Source organism: Kwoniella dendrophila, chromosome 4 (assembly GCF_036810415.1).
Source record: "Kwoniella dendrophila CBS 6074 chromosome 4, complete sequence".
NCBI classification, from domain to species: Eukaryota; Fungi; Basidiomycota; class Tremellomycetes; order Tremellales; family Cryptococcaceae; genus Kwoniella; species Kwoniella dendrophila.
In genome coordinates this window covers 1659337-1683510 of record NC_089479.1, presented here as the reverse complement: position 1 = coordinate 1683510, position 24174 = coordinate 1659337, and the positions used below count along the sequence as shown (strand labels likewise).

At 38.5% G+C, this 24174-nt stretch overlaps 8 protein-coding genes across 8 annotated transcripts; 6 read left to right on the top strand and 2 right to left on the bottom strand.

Annotated features, from left to right (window-relative positions):
- Window positions 1-167: 167 nt before the first annotated feature.
- On the top strand, window positions 168-5820 carry L201_003725 (uncharacterized protein; the record flags this gene model as incomplete). Its single annotated transcript, XM_066219478.1, has 12 exons — window positions 168-1022; window positions 1082-1741; window positions 1797-3034; window positions 3115-3229; window positions 3290-3381; window positions 3437-3859; window positions 3933-4193; window positions 4263-4690; window positions 4754-4814; window positions 4888-5074; window positions 5184-5361; window positions 5441-5820. The coding sequence occupies 12 exons, from the start codon at window positions 168-170 to the stop codon at window positions 5818-5820; spliced, it is 4878 nt and encodes a 1625-aa protein (XP_066075575.1).
- A 263-nt stretch (window positions 5821-6083) lies between these two features.
- On the bottom strand, window positions 6084-11286 carry L201_003724 (uncharacterized protein; the record flags this gene model as incomplete). Its single annotated transcript, XM_066219477.1, has 26 exons — window positions 6084-6175; window positions 6250-6335; window positions 6411-6484; window positions 6560-6646; window positions 6707-6840; window positions 6910-6979; window positions 7046-7123; window positions 7195-7317; window positions 7393-7511; window positions 7570-7720; window positions 7784-7908; window positions 7972-8044; window positions 8110-8252; window positions 8328-8502; window positions 8559-8657; window positions 8711-8896; window positions 8963-9170; window positions 9221-9342; window positions 9410-9580; window positions 9650-9761; window positions 9819-9964; window positions 10032-10136; window positions 10190-10343; window positions 10428-10497; window positions 10598-10920; window positions 11021-11286. The coding sequence occupies 26 exons, from the start codon at window positions 11284-11286 to the stop codon at window positions 6084-6086; spliced, it is 3492 nt and encodes a 1163-aa protein (XP_066075574.1).
- Window positions 11287-11743: 457 nt separating this feature from the next.
- On the top strand, window positions 11744-13721 carry L201_003723 (uncharacterized protein; the record flags this gene model as incomplete). Its single annotated transcript, XM_066219476.1, has 3 exons — window positions 11744-12017; window positions 12285-12665; window positions 12859-13721. The coding sequence occupies 3 exons, from the start codon at window positions 11744-11746 to the stop codon at window positions 13719-13721; spliced, it is 1518 nt and encodes a 505-aa protein (XP_066075573.1).
- A 789-nt stretch (window positions 13722-14510) lies between these two features.
- On the top strand, window positions 14511-15402 carry L201_003722 (40S ribosomal protein S28; the record flags this gene model as incomplete). The annotated part of the gene is made up of 3 exons (XM_066219475.1): window positions 14511-14513; window positions 14582-14626; window positions 15250-15402. The coding sequence occupies 3 exons, from the start codon at window positions 14511-14513 to the stop codon at window positions 15400-15402; spliced, it is 201 nt and encodes a 66-aa protein (XP_066075572.1).
- An 827-nt stretch (window positions 15403-16229) lies between these two features.
- L201_003721 (uncharacterized protein) lies at window positions 16230-16902 on the top strand (the record flags this gene model as incomplete). Its single annotated transcript, XM_066219474.1, has 3 exons — window positions 16230-16314; window positions 16409-16501; window positions 16607-16902. The coding sequence occupies 3 exons, from the start codon at window positions 16230-16232 to the stop codon at window positions 16900-16902; spliced, it is 474 nt and encodes a 157-aa protein (XP_066075571.1).
- A 687-nt stretch (window positions 16903-17589) lies between these two features.
- L201_003720 (uncharacterized protein) lies at window positions 17590-20020 on the top strand (the record flags this gene model as incomplete). Its single annotated transcript, XM_066219473.1, has 9 exons — window positions 17590-18290; window positions 18386-18482; window positions 18557-18605; window positions 18710-19096; window positions 19178-19240; window positions 19327-19545; window positions 19631-19705; window positions 19785-19858; window positions 19934-20020. The coding sequence occupies 9 exons, from the start codon at window positions 17590-17592 to the stop codon at window positions 20018-20020; spliced, it is 1752 nt and encodes a 583-aa protein (XP_066075570.1).
- A 910-nt stretch (window positions 20021-20930) lies between these two features.
- L201_003719 (uncharacterized protein) lies at window positions 20931-21949 on the top strand (the record flags this gene model as incomplete). Its single annotated transcript, XM_066219472.1, has 2 exons — window positions 20931-20955; window positions 21024-21949. The coding sequence occupies 2 exons, from the start codon at window positions 20931-20933 to the stop codon at window positions 21947-21949; spliced, it is 951 nt and encodes a 316-aa protein (XP_066075569.1).
- Window positions 21950-22243: 294 nt separating this feature from the next.
- On the bottom strand, window positions 22244-23848 carry L201_003718 (uncharacterized protein; the record flags this gene model as incomplete). Its single annotated transcript, XM_066219471.1, has 6 exons — window positions 22244-22408; window positions 22486-22739; window positions 22834-22901; window positions 22983-23390; window positions 23493-23582; window positions 23646-23848. The coding sequence occupies 6 exons, from the start codon at window positions 23846-23848 to the stop codon at window positions 22244-22246; spliced, it is 1188 nt and encodes a 395-aa protein (XP_066075568.1).
- Between the last annotated feature and the right edge of the window lie 326 nt (window positions 23849-24174).

The window sequence follows — 24174 nt, the reverse complement described above, 5'->3', positions numbered from 1 at the left end:
CAGGAATCTTCAGTGACAGTTCTGCTTAGGAATAGTGGCTCAGTGTACTCGTTTGGTCATTTACGACAAGTCGGATCAATCACTGTTGAACAGTTAAAAACAGTTGCACCACCTACACCCATACTTTGTCAATTTTACCTACAGCGAAAAGAACAGTAATGACCATCATGAACGCACCTACGCCTTTATCTGCACTTTCAGATCCAGCATCTTTATCTAAAATACCAATCCTATTGATTCCAGTACATTTACCTTCATCACCTATTCCACAAAATGTATATTCATCTTACCAGACTCTATTGAAGAAATATCAGACATTGAGAGGAGATGAATTATCTAGACCTTTACAATCAAGGTCAAGGACACCAACTGGAACTAGATCATATGAGCTACCACCAAATCCAAGATTAAGGTTTTTCCCACCATCTACAGGAAATAGTATATCAATATCTAGAGGATCAACAACAAATCATGTTCATTTATCTTTCACAGGTCAAGCACCTGATAAACATACTTACCCTCTAAGTCTGTTACGAATGGCTGGATTCCCGTTGATAGTTTTAGGTATAGCTATTGAACCTGAAGAGAATGAAGAAACGGAAATAAATGGTTATAGTCTAAAAGAACAAAATGAGGATGAAGAAGAAGAAGAAGGTAGTGGGGATATAACGGATCTTCCAGCTGCTCCAACTCATCCGAAGTTCAGAATGAATAACAACTCACTGGCTGCGTCTTCAAGGAAAATCAATCCAGAACACTCTTTCGACGAAGCTATATCATCAATATTTCCATCAACTTCACCATTTCCACTAGTTAAACGATTATTGGTGGTTCCGAATCAGCTACCTATATCACCTTCATCACCTAGAAAACAGGGAAAGAACGATAATCATGATGGAATGGGTGGTCATGGGAAAGATAAAGGTTATATGAGATATGCACCGCTAGACGGAGCCGAGAGTTGGATTGGTAGGGTTTTAGGTGAAGTCGTAGGTGAATTATTGGGTGAACTTGGTGAAATAGTAAGTATGAAATTTCTGATCAAGATACCGTATATATGCTAAAGAGAATGATAACTTAGGCTACAGCATTGGAAACACCTGCAGGAATGCGCACATTGTCATCAACCCTTCTACCATCTCTAATCTCTACATCATCTCATCCGGAATTAGGCAATATAGTATCCTCGCACCGATCAACCACACCTCATGAATACCCTTCGAGAGCCGGTACATCAACACCAACGGGTATACCGCATTCCCAATCTTTAGATCATCTGAGCGGGATGGGTATATCATTAACGAGGGCGCTCACACCTGGAGGAAGGCCTACATCGATACAAGCGCCCTCTTTACCGCCAATACAGACTACTTCGATATCACCATCACCTCAACCCCCCGTAGCAGCCTCATCGAATCCGTTTCGAAGGTCTACAGCTTTGTCATCTCCTTTCACTAGAGCTTCGTCAACAACTTCCGCATCTTCTTCCTCTTCCAACTTGCCTCAAATGACCACGACCAAATATACAAATGCGACTTTGACAGGTGTAGCTGGAGGTAGATTGATGAAATTGTTAGGAGATATGCACTTATTAGCTGGACTATATGGAGACGCAATAAAATGTTATGATGAAGGAGCAGAAAGGTGTAGAAATGTTGGAGATGTGTTATGGGAAGGTGTAGCCAGGGAAGGTAGAGCCGTCGCTGGAATCGGTGAAGCTTGGGAAGGAAGGGATGGATCGGTGAGTTCGAGATTATTCCATGATGGAATAAGGACTGATCTCGTGAACTTTTCAGAACCTCGCTCAACCATTTCCAACATCGCCAATACCGGTCGAAATTCTCTCTCATTACCTTTCGGCATTAGCTTGTCTATCTCGTTCACCTTTACCTTATCCACCAACTATCCTTTCTCCTTCTCCCCTTGCTGCTTCAGGATCCATATCTTTCTCTGCGCCATCGAAAAACGATGTTACGAATCCAGGTACTGGAGAAGGTTTACTTGCATATCTACATACCAGCTTATCTCTCAAAATCAGTCATTTTCTACTGTTAATATGGGCAGCAGGTGGTTGGGGATCGATAGCATTATCTTCTCTAATGACGCATACTCTACCTAGAAGCTTCATATCGCCTTTACAGCCTCATGAGGTATCCGATCACAATTTGAGAAGGAAACGTCATAGGTCTTTAGCATTATTATCGGGTTCAAGTCAGATATCAAGACAATCGATATTTCAGCATATAGAAAATGCTCTTCAGCCTTACCACAGAGCTATGACCAAAACCGAGCAGGTGATCATACATAATGAAGCTATATGGTTATCCAGATGGCTAGGATTACCTAGAAAAGAAGCCTCAGTAACTAGGGAAGTTATGAAGAAATTAGCTATTTTAGTTGTAGAAGGTAGAGAAGAATCTAGGAAATACAATAATGCTGGATTTTCCAATAGACCAAAATCGCCTAATCACTCAAATCCGGTCTTAGCAGCTGAGAATCGGAGCGACGAGGCTGCAGCTGTAGGATTAGGCCTAGGATTAGGAGTTCCAGTATCTAATTCTAATCAAACTGTTGCTGTCAGACGCAAAGAATCTACGGAAGGAAATAGTGGAATTATCAATCTATTTGAAAGAGCTGCCGAAATTATGGGTATTGATCTAATTTCTTTTTCATCACCGTCCTCTACAGAATTTGGACATAAACACAAATACAATCATTCTATAGATTTTTATGAACAAGATCAAGATCAAGGTTATAGTAGTTCAAAATCTAAATTTGGCTGGCCCGAACTACAAGTTGAATTTCTGAAAGAAGGTATAGCAATTTCAGAGTCGTTACCTGATCATTCCAACATCATCAAATTGTGTTTAACATCATTGAATAATCTTAATCATTATTTAAATCCACAATCGCAACATATGTTAAATAAATTATATCCAACTTCATTAGCTACTGCAAGAAGAAGAGGTTTAGATATCGGTCAATTGCCTTGGTGGATTGGTGAAAAGATTGTTCTGAGTATCGAGATTTCCGGGTAAGCTTCCAGTCCGCATCGCATGACAATTAGGTTTAACCAATCTTGTGTAATTTCTTTCTGACGATGATCGAACATAGTCTACCCCTGAACAAATTACCAATTGAGCATTCAATTAATGAAATTGCGGTGAACGATGGAAAGAAAGATCCTTTCCTTTACAATCCAAGGTTGAAAGCTGCTGAAGCTGGAAAAGTGAGCTTAAATACCCATAAATTTTGAAACACGGGAAACTGACTAACTTTCAACTTTTAGACCGTCATAGTGGCAAATGAACAGGTTGATGTCTTTGTCACTGTGCGAAACCCCTTCTCTTTTGATTTGGAAATACAGGATTTATCGATTTTGTAAGCTATATCAACGTATAACGTCCTTATTTAGCTAAAGCGTGAACCGATTCAGAACTTCTGGTGTACCATTTATAACTTCGCCTTTACCACTTACTCTACCTGCCAACTCTGTCCAGACCGTTCGCGTCACCGGACAATCAACCATAGCAGGATTGATGTCGATTAAGGGTGTATCGATGCGTTTAGTAGACGGATCATCAACTGAAATACTAATACCCATTATCGATAGTAAAGAAAAGGATAAACGAGATAAACGGAAATCTAGGATAAAATCTGATCTGGCGAGAACTAAGAAACAAGGTTTAGATGCTAGATATGATTTAAATGAAAGATCTAAATTGAATAAACGAGATAATCAAACCCACGAAAGTGGCTCAAAGTGCTTAGAATGTAAAGTTGTCGATGAATTACCTTTGGCATGGATTAAAAGAACAAGTCTTACGCATGGCACTGTTATGTTGTATAACGGTGAAACGTAAGTCAAATCGTCAACTACCTCTTGCCCTCCTGAAGAACCTCAAGCTGATTAGCTGATATCTTTATGATAGATCGACAATAAGGATAACGCTGGAGAACTCTTCTTCGGTACCAATTGATTTCGTTAAACTGACATTCGACGATTCCACTGCTAGAGAAGCTCAAGCTGTTATACAAGAAGGTGAATTGACCCCTGAACAAGCTTACGAGATTGAGTACGATCAACTACATAAACCTGTCTTCGCTTGGTCCAAAGACAATAATGAAAAATTCGAAATCGCTCCTGGTGGAAGACTTAACTTGGATGTCAAGTGTCTGGGAAAGGTCGGATGGTGAGCAAATCGATTGCGGATTAGTCAATGTTGTCGCACCACAGCTGATATATTAAATGTACTCGATAGTACCGACGGTACCATACGGATAGATTACGGATATCTCAATAGACCTCCTTCAACTGATTCAAAGGATGAACAAGGGTATTCTCCCTCAGCAACAACCTCGAACTCGTTTTATACGAGACAAATTACTTTCCCGGTATTATTTACAGTATATCATACCATCGATGTACATTCTCTTGATTTAACACGTCTAGGTTCTCCATCAGGGTCCAGTTTGTTACATCTTGTAAACGGAATGAGCGGCGAGACAACTAAGAACGGTAATAGACCTAAAATGGAAAGACTGGCTTCTACCTCTTACGCTACCGAAGAAAGGTTAAGAACAGCTTTAAGGGAAGAGAGCGATGATGATCATTGCTTATTATCTTTGAGTGTGAGGAATGTATATGGTGTTCCATTTGAAGTGACTTTGGAAAGAAGGGACAGTGAAGGTAAGCTACCATAGACATTGCTGATGTCGTCAATAAGCTGATTTGAGATTTTATATGAATCAGATTCAAGTAATCAAGAATCAGTCGAATGTACTAGATTAGTACCACCAGGAGCTACGGAACGGTGAGTTTGCAGTATCATTCTTATGCGTATGGTAGTATAAACGCTTAATGGGGCACATTTTACCTGTACGTAGTATGATCCTACCATTACCCAGAAGGATAATTTCAAAAGATATACTCTCCAAACCTATACCGACATTATCCGAAAGACAGTATATAGTTGATAAACAGAAAAAATCGACTAGTCGATTAAATAGGGAAAAAGAGTTATTTTGGTATAGAGAAGAAATACTGAACCTTGTTAAAGCCACTTGGACAGAGGTGAGCTTTTGCTGAAGATGTATTGAGAATTTTCATTTCTTCTCGTGCGTCAAAATGATTGTAAAATCTCTTATAACTAAAGTGATCTTCCATTCTTTTACTACTATAGCCTGGATCCATGAGACGTGGTACATTAAGTCTAAGAGGCCAATCATTCTCACCATCATTACTAGATATCTTCAAATCTGATGACATTCAAATTCAACTTTCACTCGACAATGAGAACAAGAATAAAGTAGAAGCTATGGAATTTGTTGGATTGAATGTGGAAATAACGAATCAATTCGGTAAGTGTTTTTTTTTTGATCCGAAATGAACCCTTTATCTGGTCTCATACAGAAAACTAAATATTCTTCGTTCCCGTAGATCGTCCATTCAGACCTTTTATACATATATCACCTTTACCCACATCATCACAAGATCAATTATGGACATCTACTTTGTCTTCTGTCGCACAGGATCAGAGGCAGCAACAACAACAAAGAAACTCATTTCAACAACAACCAAATATCAACGTCAACAATGCAATGGGTATTAGTAAAAATGTATTATTCGATGGATTATCTTCAACTTATTTACCTTTATTACAACCTAAAGAAACATTTAAGTATGATTTAGGTGTAACTTTTTTGAGTTTAGGTAAATTCGGGTTAAGGGTTGCAGTCGAAGAAATAGATGATAATCAAACTGAGGAAGAAAATGGGAAAATTTGGTTCTCATCAATACTAGATATTAATGTTGAGTAAACATCATAATAGAAAACAAGTAACGGACGATGAATGATAGTATGTTTTGTATACGGTTGGTTATATAATTTAATCAACATTTCATTACATACATATATATAACTTGCACTTTGATGATATATACTACTGTCAATCACATGATAATCGCTTCTTCATTTCTGCTCATAGCATACAAATTAATTTCATTATTATAATGGAGATAGGTAACTATATATACAAAAATATAAACTACACCTGTTCATGATGCACATGATGAAAAGTCATTAACGAGCAGCTATCGAATGCTTTTTCTGATATTTCTTCAAACATGATCCCAAATCACCATATCTATTTGCCGATTGTCTTGAATCAGGTACTGTGAATGTAAAATCCGACGATTGTCAGTCAATACATCACGTTCATGGATTTCTGCTTTGTAGCTAGACTTACAATAAGTACCATTATTGATGATCAATACTTTCATTTTTGGATGGTATGTCAATCCTGTTAACAATTTAGGTGTAATCAAGAAATACCTACAAATGTGGAGATTTTGTCAGTTCTTATAATGCCTGCTGATCTGACTGATCAGTAAGAGGGTTTTTACTCACTGTCCACCATTTGCATCACATGTAACTTCAACCAATTGATTATGAACAGCTCTTTCGGCTCGTTGATCCATACCCTTCAGTTTTAACGATACATTAAATCAGCTAATTGCACAATACTTATGAGAAAAGGGATGAGAGCGGAAACTAACCTGGTTGATCTCGTCTACCAAGGAGAAAGGTGTCCTTGACATCTCAGAGAGGGACATTAAATACGTTACAGTAGCCAAAGATCGTTCCTGATGTTACCAAACAGGTTAGCCTTCAGATGTGATTTTGAATTGAACAATTACACTTACACCACCAGATTGATGTGATCCAGTCAAAATGGCTAGACTATCCTCATCTCTGTAGGAAACTAAAATCTCAATTCCCCAAGCTGAGAAATCACCTTCTACTCTACGTATTCGGACTTCGCCAGTACACTTGACACCTATCGATACCAACATAACTTTTAGTCAGAAGAAGTTCACCTATCGATACCATAAGAAGAGAGACTTACGAGCAAAGGCAGCTGAGAATTTCTTGGAAACGGCTTGTACCAGCGTTTCCAATGCAGGGTCGAACATATCCTGTAGCGTAGAATGTCAGCGAAAGTAAGCTATGCTGACGGAGGTTAGTGAATTGCCTGAACATACAAGAGTTTTCTTTACATCCCTCTTCAACCCATTCAATTCAGCTTCTTCGCCATCTACGATATCTTGAGCTTTCTCAAGCTAAAAATGAGTGGTAAGTGTAAGCCGAACGATCCTTCTTGTTACGTTAAATCTTATGCGGGCAATCTCACCTTAGATTTGTAGTCGTTATATCTAGCTACAACGTTGCTAGGGATATTAACAGCTAACTCGAGTTGGGCTCGAAGAGTGCCGAGTTGACCCTCTAAATCTTCCAGAGGCGGTAAAGCAGATTGCTGTAGTTGTAAGGAGAAGACTGTCAGCGAGTAGCATGGTAAAATCCCGGAAGGGGACCTGATTCATGGACTTACATCTTGACCTCGCTCTGTAACAGCAATCTTGATGTTTTGCGGCGCGTCCCTGATTGCCGACTTTAGCTGCTCGAACTTGAGAACACTTCGCCTACTAGCTTCATCTGCCTTCATTTGTGCTATTGGAAATGCCTGTGGTGAGCTGGGATCGATCGCATAGAGTATTCTTTCACTTGCCTGCTTCTAGCTCATCTTTCGCTTGAGCGAGCAAATCACTGCCATCGCTCATTCTAGACGCAATAGCTTGTTGGTTCACAGCTGTTTGTAGACCAGTTAGACTGGCTGTTATCAAATCTGTGCATTGATCAAATAGCCCTTCACTTGAAGTCTGCCATACATGTGTCTGTATCAGTGTTCCACCCATAACGCACAGATTGTATGAAATACCCACAATGATTGAGTCTAGCGGTCTAAGCCTTGCTGTGGCAAATTTCAACTTTTCAGCTTTCAGCTTGTTCCGTGCCTCTTCCTGAGATGGTTGAGCTTCGAGTTTTCGCAATTTGACTTTATGCGTTTCTGTATTCCGTTATCTGAGATTAGCTAAAGTTTTTCCCCCTAGACCAGGAGATATAGGCTTACCCATATCGGTTGCGGCTGTTTGCCACCGTTTGGATTTCTCCATCAAGGCTTTTATCTCAGTGTCGTACTCCGTCTGTCAATCCCAACATTGGTCAGCAAAGAGATTCGTCATTTCGGGCCCGAGTTCTGTTAACGTACTACTTTATTCTTCATATCCGTACGTTCCGCGTATGTGTCGTCCAGTTTTTTTTTCAAAGCCGAATGTGGTTGTTCTCGATCGAATTTGATTTTCTTCTTCCTAGCAATCTCATCGACTATTTGCTTGACGGCGTCTCGATCGACTGAAAAAGTATGATTCGCGTCAGTAAAAAACTTAGTAATGCTTTGAACAGCTGAACAGCTATGTATCAACTCACCAGCAAGGTTAAAAGCCTTGGCAGGTCGCTTGAGATTCGTTGTTTGAACAAAACTTCTTCTACCATAAGAACTTTGAGTTGCAGAGGTCTGATCGTCTCGGGTCGCCCATTTGGTAATTCCCGCAGCAGTGAGGGCATCACCATTAATCTGCACCGATGGTTTTTGCGTTAAAGCCTGAAAATGACTAATGATAAGCAACGTGTACAATAAAATCCGCTTCGAACACTTACCGTCGCATGTAAACGGGAATTGCTGCAAAGAAAGGCAATCACAGCAGGTTCGGCCTCGACGTAATCAATAGCAAAACCGTCCATGCCCATATTTTGAAGCTAAAAGCGGAATTTAATCAGCCATGGGGAAATGTACATACAACTAAACTCACTTGTTGAAGTGAACAAGGTCGAGGAGGATTGACTTTAGCTTCGGTGACTTCTTGTAAGGCGAGAGTCAGCCTGACTGTGCCCCCTTCAATCCTTCTACCATTCTCTAGCTGTCTTGGTGGATAGGTGGCTTTTCCACTAAATTCCAATAATCGATCAAAGTCTGCAGGACTGGTACATATGAACGTCTGAACCAGACACATGTGTTAGAATTCGGCTGTAATTGCTACCAATGCTTACACGGATGTACTCACAGATCTGGCTGTCGTGTTTGTACATTGTTCGACTTGCCATGCGTAGTCTTTATTGGGAACACTGGCCGAGATCATGGGTGGTTTGTGTACCTGAGATTCCAGAGTATGGCCGTTCTGTTCGAGCCAGTCAAGCAGCCATCCTATAGAAGGGTTGAAATTTCGAGCGGCTTTCTCCTTCTGTATTTCGATACTTTCTAGTGCTCTTTGACTGCGAAGCAATTTGTCAATTATTGATTAACGGACCTAAGCCAAACTCACTTCCGGGACAATTCCTCAAGATCGTGATTTAGCTGCGTAAACATTCTTCCGCTATCTTGATACTGATCGCTGATCTCGTCAATCTCGTGATTTTTCTGACGAATCGCCGTTTGTAGATCGGCCTAAATCCATCTTTCAGCATTTCCCTGGTAAGACCGTAAAGCAGCAGTATGTCGACTTTATGCTTACCCTTTTTCTACTCTTCGACTTGACATCTGCATCCACTTCTTCTCGAGGTTCATCTAGAATATCTTGACATTTTTGGATTTTGGTTGTGAGGGTTTTCTTTTCGTCTTCTCTACGTTGAAATACCAATTTAAGACGACTGAGTTCTTCATCAACTTGTGATCCCTTCTCGCCCTGGTGGAATGAAGACATGTTGTAATTAGCGGTTTGCAAGAAAACACGGCGCTGTACGACACTACTCACTACGTTTCTTGCATTGATCAACTTGTTTCTAACCTCCTTCATTCCATTGTGGTAGTTCGTCTCTACAGTTTTCTGCCTCACTTCAGCTTTTTGAGCTTTCTTGTCCCAATGTCTATATTGTAGAATTAGCCAACGGGAACAAACTTCCGGTCACAACGCTACGACTCACTCTTTGAGTTCTTTCAATGGTTGCCTTCTATCCTGCAGCTTATTTATTCTTTTAAGAGCTTTTGCCTTCTCATTTTTGGCTTCGTTGGCAATTGCTTTGAGCTGTTTGTGCTGTGCGAGTCTTACGAGATGCTCTAGTATTTCAGCCTGTTCATCCGAGTGGTTGTCAGCCAAGATTTGTCTGTTTTTTCCAGCGGTGGGAGAGTCATTTTACCTCTGTTTCCCTGGCTTCACGTTCTTGAACATGCTCAACATCCGGTGCAAGATTGTTTACTTGAGTTTGGAGTCGGTCTCGGTGATGCACATGACCTTCTAACACCTATTTGGTAGAGTCAAATCACGCATCGTCTGGGTTAAACTGGGCGGACTTACAGTAGCAATATCTTTAGAGTTTTTGCCTTTTTCGATCAAAGATTCATGCCAACCAGTCAATCTTGGATCTCCAGCTGCTCTCATCGTTTCAATAAGGACCACTTCGGGTGCCATTTTGGCGAATTCTGCTACCTTATCTTGGGGTAGGAAAGAACTGTCATAGATAGACTGTCAGAACTATTTCCTACACTTTACGGATTCAAGGAGGATGATAAGTATATATCTGGTTATAACCTACCACAAATTATTGGCTTGAATACCAAATTTTTCAACATAGCCTAATATTTCTCTTCTAGTGCATGTTGAGCCTGTTATTACATGATATATCAGCAATCAATCATATGAACAGGATGTTTATTATCCAGGAGCAGTACATTGTATTATATAAAATAGTCTATTTTAACATACCATTATATTTCCATTCAGATTTTTCATCTTCTCTATTAAATTTTCTCCAAATTATTGTATTTCTTTTACCTAATTTACCTTTTAATTCAATTTCAATCATAGCTTGATCTGCTCCCTGTTTAACATAAGATTTCAAATCATTTGCTCTACCCATTACTTTAGGTGCAAAACCTAATCCAATTGCTATAGCTGCTGCAATACTTGATTTTCCTGTACCATTTGGACCTAATATCATATTCAAATGAGGTCCAGGTCGAAATTCAACATGATCATATGTCATGAAACTTGTCATTTTAATTCGAACGACTGATCCTGCCACGTATCTATTCCATGAGAACGTTTAGCTAACGTCAGTACAAGCGATCAGTCATGATCGAGTTGAAGGGATCATGCCGATTATTAGGAGTAAGCCTATTTACTCACCCATCATCACCTCTCTGATATTCAGGTCTGAAAGCGACAGCTCCTCTTTCTACCTCCTCATTCTGCAGATCATCCTCAGCACCATTTGCATCATCATCTCCACTATCTAAGTCATCCAGGTCTGAGTCATCCATGCTTTGACCTTGTTGACTATCTTGTATTATCGCTTTCCTCCTCTTTGCAGGACTGGACGACGTCCCTGCATTACGTGTATCATCCTCTTCATCATCCGAATCTATGACTTGCGCTCTTTTTCTACTTGACATGATCGAACTCTCTCCAACCAAAGGTAATGGTGTATACTGTACCTCTTTGATGAGCAAAGTGAGCCCTATCTGAGAAATGTGAAAGAGGAAAGAAGAAGGGTTTAAGAGATTGACAAGTTGTAATGTTCATTCATGGTTGACTAAGTCGCGAAAGGTGAAAATACCTTTATACGCGTCAAACTATCATATTATAGCTCAGGCACAGAAGAGATAGATAATATAATCTGATTCCGTTCATCATTGCATATCATCTCCACGTGGTATCGTTCGATTAACCTTTGTTTGGTTGTCCACCTCTTCTTTCTTCATCATTATCCTATACCCTGTCATTTTCAACCAGAGACATTCAGCCGAGATCGTGCCATCCACTCATAGGATACCTCATATCGGAAAGAGAACTTCAAGGTCTATCAAGGGATAGCTGTATCGTGTCTGGACGATCGATATAGCATCAAGGATGTCAGGTCAACCTCAATCTCCTTCCCGACCCATTCATCCTTCCTCCAATCAAGCTTTACCTCCTCAAAATTACAACCCGGACTCGATACCGAAATTACCAAGACCATTACCATTTGAAAGAATTGATACGCATTCGATCAAACAGCAATTGCATGATGTGTTAGGTGAAGATGGTTTACCCTACTGGAAAGCCCTTAATGGGTATTTATTAGGTCAATTGGGTAGAGGGGAACTGGAAAGTATGGTTAGGAGCTGGTTCAAAGGTGATAAATGTGAGTGATTTACTCTCCATAATGCTAATAATGGCCAAACAAACGATTATCTGCTGGGGCTATGGTCACATGACTTGACTGTGATTTCGTTCATATACTTTATCTCGGACCTTTCTTCGATACGGGTTGTCCTTAGGGATCTACTACAATCACCACCTTCCTGACCCGACAACCGCTCTCTACTTGTGATCTAGGATCTGATTGAAGTTCTCGTAACATGAAGGACGAATCCCAAATGCTGATTTTCTCATCTTTCACTCGTTTTAGTGGAATTACACAATACATTATTGTTATCACTTCTTAATAACGCTTCAATACCTCCAACATTATATACACCCATAACAACCAGTTCAATAAATAAAAAAAGGAAAAGAGTTCCATATGATAATAAAGAATTTGATATTGATGAAGAAAATATTGAACCTAAATTAAGAGTACAAAATCTTATTTTAGGTTTAAGTGGTAGAGAAAGATTAAGAATTAGAAGATCAATTTTAGGTAAACAAGCAAATAACAATAATAGTAATAATTCTGCTAATACCAGTGGTATAACAGTGGCGGAAGGTGAATTAAATAATACAGACAATGAATTGAATAATAATAGTTTTAGTAATAGAAGATATTCAACTTGGAGTAATGTACATCCTAGTAAGTTAATAATATTCTCGTGTCAATATCCAGCTCTGCTTCAACATTCCCTTATCTGGAGATCATCTGTGCTTCTTATGAGTCCACTTGGTCCAGCCTTCTTCCTGATTCACATTATCATACACATCGACAATCGAGAGCATAACTTAAAGGAAAACGCTTACTAACAACACTTGGAATTATCCCCGTTTAGACGCTATTATACCTCCGGTACTACCACCTTCTAGGAATCTACCAACTTCACAACAATTGTCATTAAGATTATCACAGTATGCTAAAAACCATTCATTAAATTTATCAAGTGAATTTTTGAGTGAAATTGGAGAATTTTTATCTGTTGGTTTAGATACACATTTAGAAGATATTTTACATGGTGTTTTACATTTAACAGGTTCAAATAGACCTGGTATAGGTACTATAAGAATACCAAATTCCAATCATAATTATAATAACAACAATCTTAATGATCATCATTCTTCTTCTTCAACATCGAAATTTGCATTTGATCCAAATGCAAGTGGAATAGCCGCTCAACAGAATGGAAAGAATACAATAGAAGGTCAAATACCTAAAGTTAATTTAAATTCTTTAAATCATTTATTAATGTTAAATCCAAGTTTGAATCCAATCATTTCACCTTCTTTATATAAATTACAATCTGGTCAAACTATTTCAACTGAATCTCCTCCCGTTCAATCATCATCATCGCAACATACTTTGGTAAATGGTATAACCAATACGGATAGAAGTAAAATTGAGAATGGTTTAAATGGATATGATAACGAACAATCTTCTTCTTCTTCTTCACCATTCAAATTATCTTCATCATCTACTACAAATAGGAAAGATATAACACATAATTCTTCAACAACAAGCACAAACAAAAAATCAAGAATAGATATTATAACGAATAAATTAGTTGATAGTACTTTATTGAAATTAGATAAAGCAGGTGGCGGTGGAGATGGTGTGACAGAATTGAAGAAAGAGAAAAAACATAATTTACATTGGAAATATGAAGATCCTGCTATCTTACTGAAAGACATTTTAGGTTAAGATAATTTATAACCGTGCCATTCGAACATTAAGAGGAGAAGAGGAGTGGAGAATACCCCGATGATATTTGACATCCTTATGTCGATCACAAGGTCAGAAGAAGGTGTTTTCAAATAGATGATCTCATCTGTAGGGTAAAGGCATGAGGATGAACATACAAAGGGGTCCAGTCGAACAGATATAGATCTTGAGGAGAAATAACATAAAATATCATAATCGGTTGTAAATTAGTACGAATCACACATATCTGTATTGTAAACGAATCATTCTTGTAGTGAATTATCGATATAGCATATATTCAAAGCATGATACAAAGCTTTTCACAGACGCATCACCTTGTATATCAACCTGAATATGTATATCGCTATTCTGTTACTCTTAGATCAAGACGCGGGAGGTAGATCCGGCAAATATCACCAGTACGCATTTATCGGATATAAGCTATCGCCGATGAATGTGATCAGCTTGTATACGGGTGATGCCCTACCTCAGTGCCACGTTCACCTTTCTCTTGCTTAAAAACGTGTTCCTGATTTATCATGTACATAGAGATAGAGCCACTTCTCGATTCCAGGCATGGGAAAGCCTAGTTGCTGTCTGTTGCCCATATACACTATACACACCATACCAAGGGTTCAGGTTTTGCACCAATCGTTGTCAGTCGTCGTTACTTGCTTGCTCACTATCTGCTTAGACCTGCTTGGGACGTTACCGTTAATTTCAACAAAACCTTTAAATCACCTTATTGACCTTTTATCCTCTTTCATCCTTCAACAAAAGACACACAAAATGGTTAGTATTCAACCTGCTACTCGTCGCAAAGCAAGGCAAAAATACTGATATTGTCTATCAATAAATAGGAATCTACCAACAAGCAACCCGTCAAGCTTGCCCGTGTCCTCAAGGTTAGTTTCGATTTTTCCGTATAGTGGTTGTTGTTGGGATTATTTATGGAGGAATCTAGCAGTAGTATCAATGTCATTTGATCGGACTAGAACGAAAGGAGAAGAAAGGCGGTCGTAGATAACCAGGAAGTGGGAGTGTAAAATTAAACAATATCGACAAATTCGGGATATCGACAATAGAACGGAAAAGATGGAACATTATGCGGAAATTCAATCACACACAGCACCAGCGATTGGCTTCAACAGTACCGTCGACAAAGGTTTCACAAGCATGGTAGAATCTAGGACGTCAGAAGAGGATATCACCAAGTTGACCAACCTTTTCAACATCACTAATTACCGAAGACAACAGCTTCAGTATAATGACATTTGACAAGCCAGCATCAATTCAGTACTACCCATGGAGAAAAACTCAGTCGGATCATGTAGGATTGCAGATGGCAGGAAAGGAAATGATACTACTGCTAGATTTTTAGAGGGATATCATAGAATAACACAAGATGGATGTTATGCTGACGTTTTTCTTTCCTTCCTACTTACCTCTGCTCGAATAAAACCACTTATCATCACCATACCATCATCATTTCTTCTTATTCCACTCGATCAATCCAAATCATCTACAGGTCCTTGGCCGAACTGGTTCAAGAGGTGGTGTCACCCAAGTCCGAGTCGAATTCATGGATGAATCAAACCGATCTATCATCAGAAACGTAAAAGGTCCTGTTAGAGTTAACGATATCTTAGCTCTTTTAGAATCTGAACGAGAAGCTAGGTGAGTATCAAGTTTTTGCGTTGGAGCTTCTCTTCACTTCTTTATGGTTGTATCTGTCAAAATGGATCATTCACCCCACCCCTTTTACTACCAAATGGATTATCACCACATTCTTGTCAACTCCTTATTGTTTCTCTTTGTTATTTTGCATAATATACTGACTCTTCGTCAATTCCCTTAGACGACTCCGATAAACCATTTGAGATCAACAAAATCAAAAATAGTTTAGAATGGGTTTTCTGTAGGATGGGAAAAGGATTCTAGAGTAATCATAATAAGGATGATTTTGTGTACAATACCAACCACAATAGCTCTAGGTTCTTAGTGATGACATTTCGACTTCATACCATATTATACGGACTGTCCTTCCGGGTGAACTCAGTTAGCGATTATAAGAAAATCAAATGAGAATAATCACATAGACTAAGCTAGGAAAGGAGGGATATTTGCGCGATCGTTGATAATTTGCCATTCAAACGTCTCGCCTGCATACATCTGCGTGATAGCGACACATAGCATGCCAAAATCCCTTGAGCGAGCACTGCTTTCATCAAATGAGCTAGTGTAACCCCCAAATAAGTTAATATTTTTATATGGTCTTTTGCTTTTGTTGCTTGTAACTTATTGCTTGCAATCATAAAACAGCGCGTTCGGTGAATTAGGTTAACCGTAAGTCCTAGTGGCCTTGCAACATCACATCGACATTTTGTTTTCTTTGCTTGCCTCATTGCGATTTGCTTCTCTTATTGTCGTTATCCTTATTCGTTTTGAACCCACTCTTCTATAACATCTGAAGAACTGGAGTAATTATACTCCCCGTCAGCATTCCTCATGCCCTCTTCAACTACATCAGATCCTCCTCAAGTATATTGGTCTTTACCCAATTTGATAGAACCAGTCCAGGTCATGCCAGATGGTAAGTAATATACACCTTATCTTGTCCTGAAAGCAACGCGACCGACAAAACCTATCAGATCTTGTTTGCTGATTTATCATATTCGTTGAAATAGGTTACACGCGGCCTGAACAGTTGCTCCCTGGAGATATGAAAGCCAAGGAATCTGATCCATCTAGAATGGCAGTTTACGTTTGTTTACTTGATGGTGAGTTCTCTCATGTGCTGTTTGTGGGATAGTGATAATCTTTCGAATCGATTTTTTGGGTTGTTGTGTATGAGCATGCTAATCTTGACTTGATGATGTAATTAGAAAAACCACATCTCCATCCGTCATTGATAGCGCTACATAAACATCGTTATAATATTCATAAAATCCCATTGCCCACTGATCCAACCAATGATTTACCTAAATCACAAATACCCAATACTATAAATCCATTAAAGGAGAACAATGGAACGAAGCAAGATGACAATGAAGACGTGACTATGGAAGCTACATTTCCCATCTTAGAATCAAGTGAGACGACGAGGAAGCCCGAATGGTTCATGTGGAAGTTTTCAGAAGAAGAAGAAAATAGGAGGAAGAATTATCTACCACTTGCTTAACCATCCTATCACTCAAAGTACTATCATAAATGCATAACGAGTAGGACGAAAATGAACGACCCCATACAATCTTTCAACCTGAGTCATAGAAACTGAGCTGGATTAAGGGCGTGTCACAGTGAGATCGCGAAAGGATGCCAATGATTCTAAGATTAGGCCCTTAAGCACCGGTCCGTGTCCCAACGAGATCTACTACATGGAAATGGGTGCAGATCTTCCGGAGATATCCCGATCTGTCATTCGGTGACTACTTTTTCAATCATCCATAGGTGAATACAGTCTTTGAACATGATCAGTTGGATCCAAATGTGAGAAATGAGTGATAAGCAAAAGAGTGAACCGATATGTACCGTGTGGGGTACCTAATGTGACTGAGTGGGATGATTCATATGGATTTGTGGAATGCAGGAAATGAGAAGGATAATTAACCGATAATCTATTGAATAAGTCTATTTAGTAGATTTTACGTTAATCTTGAGTGACAACTTTAGCCGACATGAACCGTTATGATTAAGTACTTAAATAGCCCTTATCATGTCTGACTAATCTTCTTATTCGACTCGGAATTCCTCTTCTCTATACTTATAAGATCCATTCACTGTATATTATCTGTGTAAATCGCATACGTACTACTTTGTCTACTTCACTGTGCTTCAAGAGAGAAAGGTTTTAAGGTAGTAAAGTAACATGGTAGCTGTAAATGAAATTGCATTAACAGCATTATCAGGTAGACAAGCTTCTTCTGCTTTCCAATCTCATCAACATGAAGACCCAAATGAACATATTAATGAAAGACCTGAATCACAACATGATTTGCTTTCGAATCATATACAAGAAGGTGATATAAGTGGTGATTTATCTGAATACAATCTAGGTGATCAAACTCCACAATCTGTTTGGACATCAAAAAGAAACTCAAGATCATCCCAAATTATCGATGTTAACGAAGAGATATATAATGAAGATCAAAATGTAATTGAATTGAATCGATTAGATCATTACAATACCGATAAAAATCATGACCACAATAATGATCAAGGGTATAGACGTTCACAAGAATCTAATAGAGATAGAACTAGTAACGTCCAAGAACAAGGCGATATTGAAATGACTCAAAGACAAGCAGGGAATGAAGTTACACCAGATGATGAAGATAATGTCATTGAAGCATTACCACCTGTTGATGGTGGAAAACAAGCATGGTTATACTTGATTGCAGCAACTTATATGGAAATTATAGTATGGGGTTTACCATTCTCAATTGGTATTTTACATGTTTATTGGACAAATACATTATTTGCGAATGATGCTTCAGGTGCTTCAACAATTACTTTGGCAGCTACACTTCAAACTGGTTTATTATATATGTCTTGTGCTTTCTTTGGACCGTAAGTTTTCTTTCTTTTTTCTCCGTTCTTTAAATCAAATCAGAGTAAGATTATGACTAAATTTCGTTTTTCCCTTCTTTGGTATCTGTAATTAGTCTTTTCGCTGCTTTTCCAAAATGGACAAAACAAATTCAAATTGCAGGTCTACTCATAGGTTCTTCTTCAATGATTGCTAGTGCTTTTGTGACCAAAGTGAGTTGAGTGATTTTATCTTTCATTCTGGTCAATACTGATTATGCGAAATTCGGGTCATTTCATATTATTAGCCATGGCATTTAATCATGACTATAGGTATATTCTATCCTATTTTATGTGGTGAGTTTTCCAAAAAAAAAATCGTGGGAGGATATATTTGATTTGTGACATTCAAATCACGACTTTTTGGTGTACACTTTGCTTATGTTCTAACTCGAATCTAGCCTGCTATTTCCCATGCGCAACATTATTGTTTGAATGGTGGCATTCAAGAAGAGGATTTGCAAGTGGTGTAATGTATTCAGGAACTGGATTTGGTGGAACTATATTCCCATTTATAATGCAAGGTTTATTGAATAAATTTGGATATAAAGCTGCAATGATTTCTTTAGGTTTAGGTTATATCTTAACAGGTTTAATTGCTTTAATTTTCATTAATAGAAGAATTCCTTTATTATCATCAAAAAGATATACCAATGCAGCAACACCAATTAGATCAAGATCAAATAGAACAGATTGGTCATTCTTAAAGAGAAAAACACTTTATTTAGGTATTTTAGTCATTGGTGTTCCGTCTCTAGGTAATTTCGTTCCTAGTTTATGGTTACCTTGTAAGTTTATCGATCTTTCCTGTCGTTCAATTGGGTTAGTATATCTGAGCAAAGCTGATTCTCCGTGTTGCCTACATATAGCATATGCCGATGATTTAGGTTTACATAACCCAAATGGTGTAGCATTAGTAGCTATTTTGAATGGTGCGTATATGCTGTGACTTGATTGGTCATCTTTATTACAGAGTATCCAGACTCGATAGGCTGATGAACATTTGGCATCCCTATAGCTTCAACTGGTTTCGGTAATGGATTACTAGGATACTTAACGGACAAAATCTCATTAAGATCAACCATTTTAATTTCATGTGTTGGTTCAGCATTAGCTTGTGCATTTTTATGGGGATTTGGTAAAAATCCAGGTATTTTAGTTACTTTTGCAATTGTTTTTGGATTGTTGGGACCAAGTTTTTCTGCTTGTTGGTCAAAGATCATTCATCTTGTTTCAAGTGAGTATTAGTGATTTCTCTTCCGCATGCCTTGTCGTAGTATAGGGTGAGACCAAAGCTGAGTCTAGTCTTCCCCCGTAATTAGGAGACGATCCTACTATCACTGCATTGACTTTCTCAATTTTCGCTTTTGTAAGAGGTATTGGTAATATGAGTTCAGGTAAGTCTGATAATACACCATCTATCCTGTAGATGGGATAGTTTGCTTATATCAACTCTTTTGATCTCCATTCATTCAGGCCCTATCTCCGAATCATTGCTCAAATATGATGTATTACAAGGTGTAATTGGTGCTTATGGATATAAGAACTATGTGAGTTGTATCGGAACGGCGAGATATTTGCATGTCCTCTAGAATGACATTGATAGTTATGATTCTCCTTCGTAGGGAATTCTTCTGATCTACACAAGTATCACAATAATGACAGGAGGTGCACTCAGTTTCTTACACAATGATAAAGTGGAAAATATCTAAGAGATATTCTGCAAAAAACACTACCGGACAACATCCTCCTGTCAAATTGTACAAATTTTGAAGTCTGTTAAATAAGTTGTGAACAGAAATGATAGATAATGATTAATAAACACACGACGACTCTAAGAACGATCCAAAAACCGATACACTGAGGCAAGATAGGATATCAATGATATGGCATAAAATCCTCACGAAATGCACACACAAAAATTACCTTGATAAACGGGAGGTATCGCAAGATTCGGTAAAGCATAAAAAAATTCCATAAAATCAAGAATCAAGGTGTAAGGTGTAAGCTGTAATATGTAAACAATCAGAAAGACGTAACAACAAAACAACCAAATACAACATGCATTTCATTGACATTTTGTGCCTACGATGGTGACCCCGAAGAAGGGATAGTCAATCCCATTTTACATTGCTTGCCGTGGATATATTTCGCCTTCTCTCCTTGTGAGCATTTTGACGAATTATGTCCCTTGTTTTCTGGCTGGGAATGAAGAAAGCGTCATTATGTCTGTATACATACGTATATCGATTGCGTCACCGCTGGTTCAAAGCTGTTGTCAAGTTCCGTGAGATAGTACTCTGATTCAACTCGGCGCAGAAGAATTTTCGTCTTCACAGGAGTTGTTACAGAGGGACAACCAACTTCGGAAAATGCCTTCGCATTGTCGAGCCTTCCTTTGAACAACTATCACCAAAGCAGCTTCTGTCATTTTTGGACTTCTAACCGCTCATATTGATTCCCACCCATCCATTGTTGCACAAACACTTCAAGATCCCTCTGGCGAAGTCATCCGCACTTAGAGAAACATATAAATATGTTGCTGCGAAGCATGATCGAAAGTGTAGCCAGATGATTCATTCCTCCATTCCACTTCTAACACGCAACTTCTTTCCGCGTATAATGTCTGGCAACACTGCTTCTGCATGTAAGTGTTGAACTGTGGTGGATTTATTAAATGTATTAGTTACTAAACTTTTTGCTCCTCCTTGACAGTAAATCATACTCAGTATACTTGTCCTCACTGGAACTTTTGTACTGAGTCAATTGACCAGAGTCGAGCCGATCAGCTCAGACTATCTATCGATACTGATTCAGACAAGCGAGATCTTGAGGGAGAAATCCTATGTGTCTACGCTTATGGGCAATCTGAAGACAATGACGAAGGATTACCTACAGCATGTGAAGCACAAGATGATTATTTCCCTATCAAATCAAAACCTTTAATCAATGATTACCGTAAATCAGATACTACTCTCGTCTTTAGAGAACACGCATTTGCAGTGCTCGCTAATAACTTAAATGATGATGTGAATCCTGAGAAGCAAAAATATGCAGGTTTCTTTGATCATATCTCTCAACATTGGAATGAATTACAAGAATCAGGTGAACCTATCGATGAAAGAACCAAATATGCCTTGATCACAAATTCTCTTCATGGTGGTGTCCTTTATCCAAATTTAGAGGAAGCATACAATGTGATTTCAAAAATAACTACCAGAGGTGAAGATAATGAAATCAGTTTAACTCCTTTTGGTGAAAAGGCATATAAACTGCACAGTATAAGAAAGATCTTGGATTCTTTCTATGGAGAACCTTCTGAAGCTTCACTAACAACATTTCCTGACATGATCGAGAGTGAAGCAATGCATATTCCAAATGATATCAAGTCAGATTTGAATGAGATATATCAAAACACTATATTTCATTTTAGAAACATGAGACAAACTTGCCTTAATCCTCGCAAAACTTTTGAAGAAACACAAGAAAGTGGCTTTTTGGAACCCTTCTGGAATGAGTTTCCGCCCCATATTCACTCTGATGGTCAAGCAGATGCTTCTAAATTGACAGAAGCCAAATTAGCTGGTGATACTCTGGTCAAATGGTCAAAAGCGTTCTCTGCCACTAGCAACGATATCTAGGCCCAAAAAGGGTATCCTCTCCCCTTTACAGATACATGTATACAGATGTCGGCTAATAAGAGAGACATCATGCACTATCATTCGAGGTTCGGTTTTACGATCACGAAGTAGATTGTCTAGCTATAAATATTATGCATTTATCGTTTGTCGGTGTGTTATTTACTATTTTTGATGGATGATTATCATCTATTTACACGTATTTGAAAAGATATTCTTAAATCTCTATCAAGTCATGAATTTGATTTCCCTTTCTCGTTCAAAATTATATATTTAAGCTTGACATCGAGTTATCAATTAAGCTTTAACACCATTTTTCTCATCTTCAACTCTGGCTTCTTCTAACTTTTGTTTGAATAATTTCTCGGCATTGGTCCAGACTGGCTCAGACGATCTTTGAGGTAGACTTAAAATTGTTGGTAATAAATCTTTTGAGAATTGTTCTGAAGCTTCTCGTGGTAACTATAAAGGTTCAAATTTGATCACATTTAGTCACTAAAACAATATAGTTTATAATAAAAACACCAAAAGTTACTCACTAAAGTTGGTAAATGATCAATTGAAACTACAGTACATCTTTTACCTACACCTTTGGTATCAACTTCAACAGTTGGTTCAGGGAATGTAGTGTTGATATCGTAAATTGGAATTGGGTTATGTGGGTTGGTAGTATCACAAGAAACATCAACGACAACTGCTAGGTTTCGTTTTTCACCGGCTTGAGCCATAAATTCTGATGTAATGAATTTAGGAATTGGTTGAGATAAGTAAATACAGTTTACGAAGATGTCAACTATGTGGGAGGTGATACGAATCAGCATGTATATCACGACAATTGTCGACTGCAGTAATGCGATATTGAATAAACGATAAAAAAGCCTCCTCACCATCAAGAATTTCTTGGAATGGACCACCTTTGGCAGTTTCAGCCATATCCCATTTAATAATGTTGTCTCTGTGACATTGCGAGCCCTCGGCATCAGCTATTTTTTCTTGTTGGCGCTAACAGTTTAGCTGAGAGCTATGTGAGACTCACTCTTTCAAACCAGCTTTTCTGAAAAGGTCTACAGCACCAGAACCACATCTACCTAAAGCACCAATAACCAAAACTTTAACGTTTTCTTTACCTTTTGATACAGAATCTAAAGCTTTTGAAACTTGTGAAACCATAGCATCTTCATTTGGATAAGGTTTTAAAGCTTTTAATAAACCTTTACCATTTTCTTTTTCTTGTTCAGCTAAAGCTAATGCACCTACAGCTGCACCAGCAAATCCAGCATGGAAACCGAAAGCAGCAACTCTTCTTTTGGTTTTAGGATCTTCTAAAAATTCCAAATCGTATAAGGTACCTTTACCTTCTTTGAATCTTCTTAATACATCGGTCCATCCTCCTTGTTGTTTGTAACAATGGGCGAATTGGATGTGAGTGTGAGGGAGGGGGTCGCTGAGAGAGAGAATTGAATTGGCTTAGCGAGGACACATGTATATGCGAAGCAGGATATATACAATGACAAAGTATATCCAAGATATAGATAAAGCTACTCACGTTGATTCAGGAAGTTCCTTTAAACCAATAATAGGAATTTCGACTGGAGCACTTGGCCATTCGTTGTGTGGTACGAGTTTACATCCGACACTTTGAATAATGAGAATTGTCAGCTATACCGTTCTTACAATCAAGAGAATTGAGAAAGCTCACGCTTCGAATTCTTCATCATCAAAGATTCTTTGGGGGTCTCTTTCGACGAAAACTTCGAAATTGTTATCTAATAAAGTTTTAGCTGTTGTTGGAGTTAAAGCTGATCTATGTTCAAAAGGTTTCTTTTCACATCTTAACCAGATTGGTTGTCTTGGTTGAGTTTCAGCTGAAGTACCAGCTTGTTCGGGAGCAGCGGCGGCCATGTTGTCAGGTTTTATGAACGTGTTATCTAACGAAAGAATGATAGAGAAAGTGTTAGAAGTGGGTGTCTATATATCAACTCTTCTAATATAGTGAAGAGATCTGCCTCTGCTTATCGGGTTTGTGCGTAATAGGAGTAGTAGAGATTAAAGCGGAAATATCAAAATACCCACAACGACTCGTTTAGTTGAGACGGATGTCACCGACAAAGGTTATCATGACGTGTATATATTTCATTATTGTATAGTCTCTCGCTTAACAGGTGATATCTATCACTCATTGGCCATAACAGCCGTAAGTTACGTAAGAACTCTCGCTAATGAAGTCC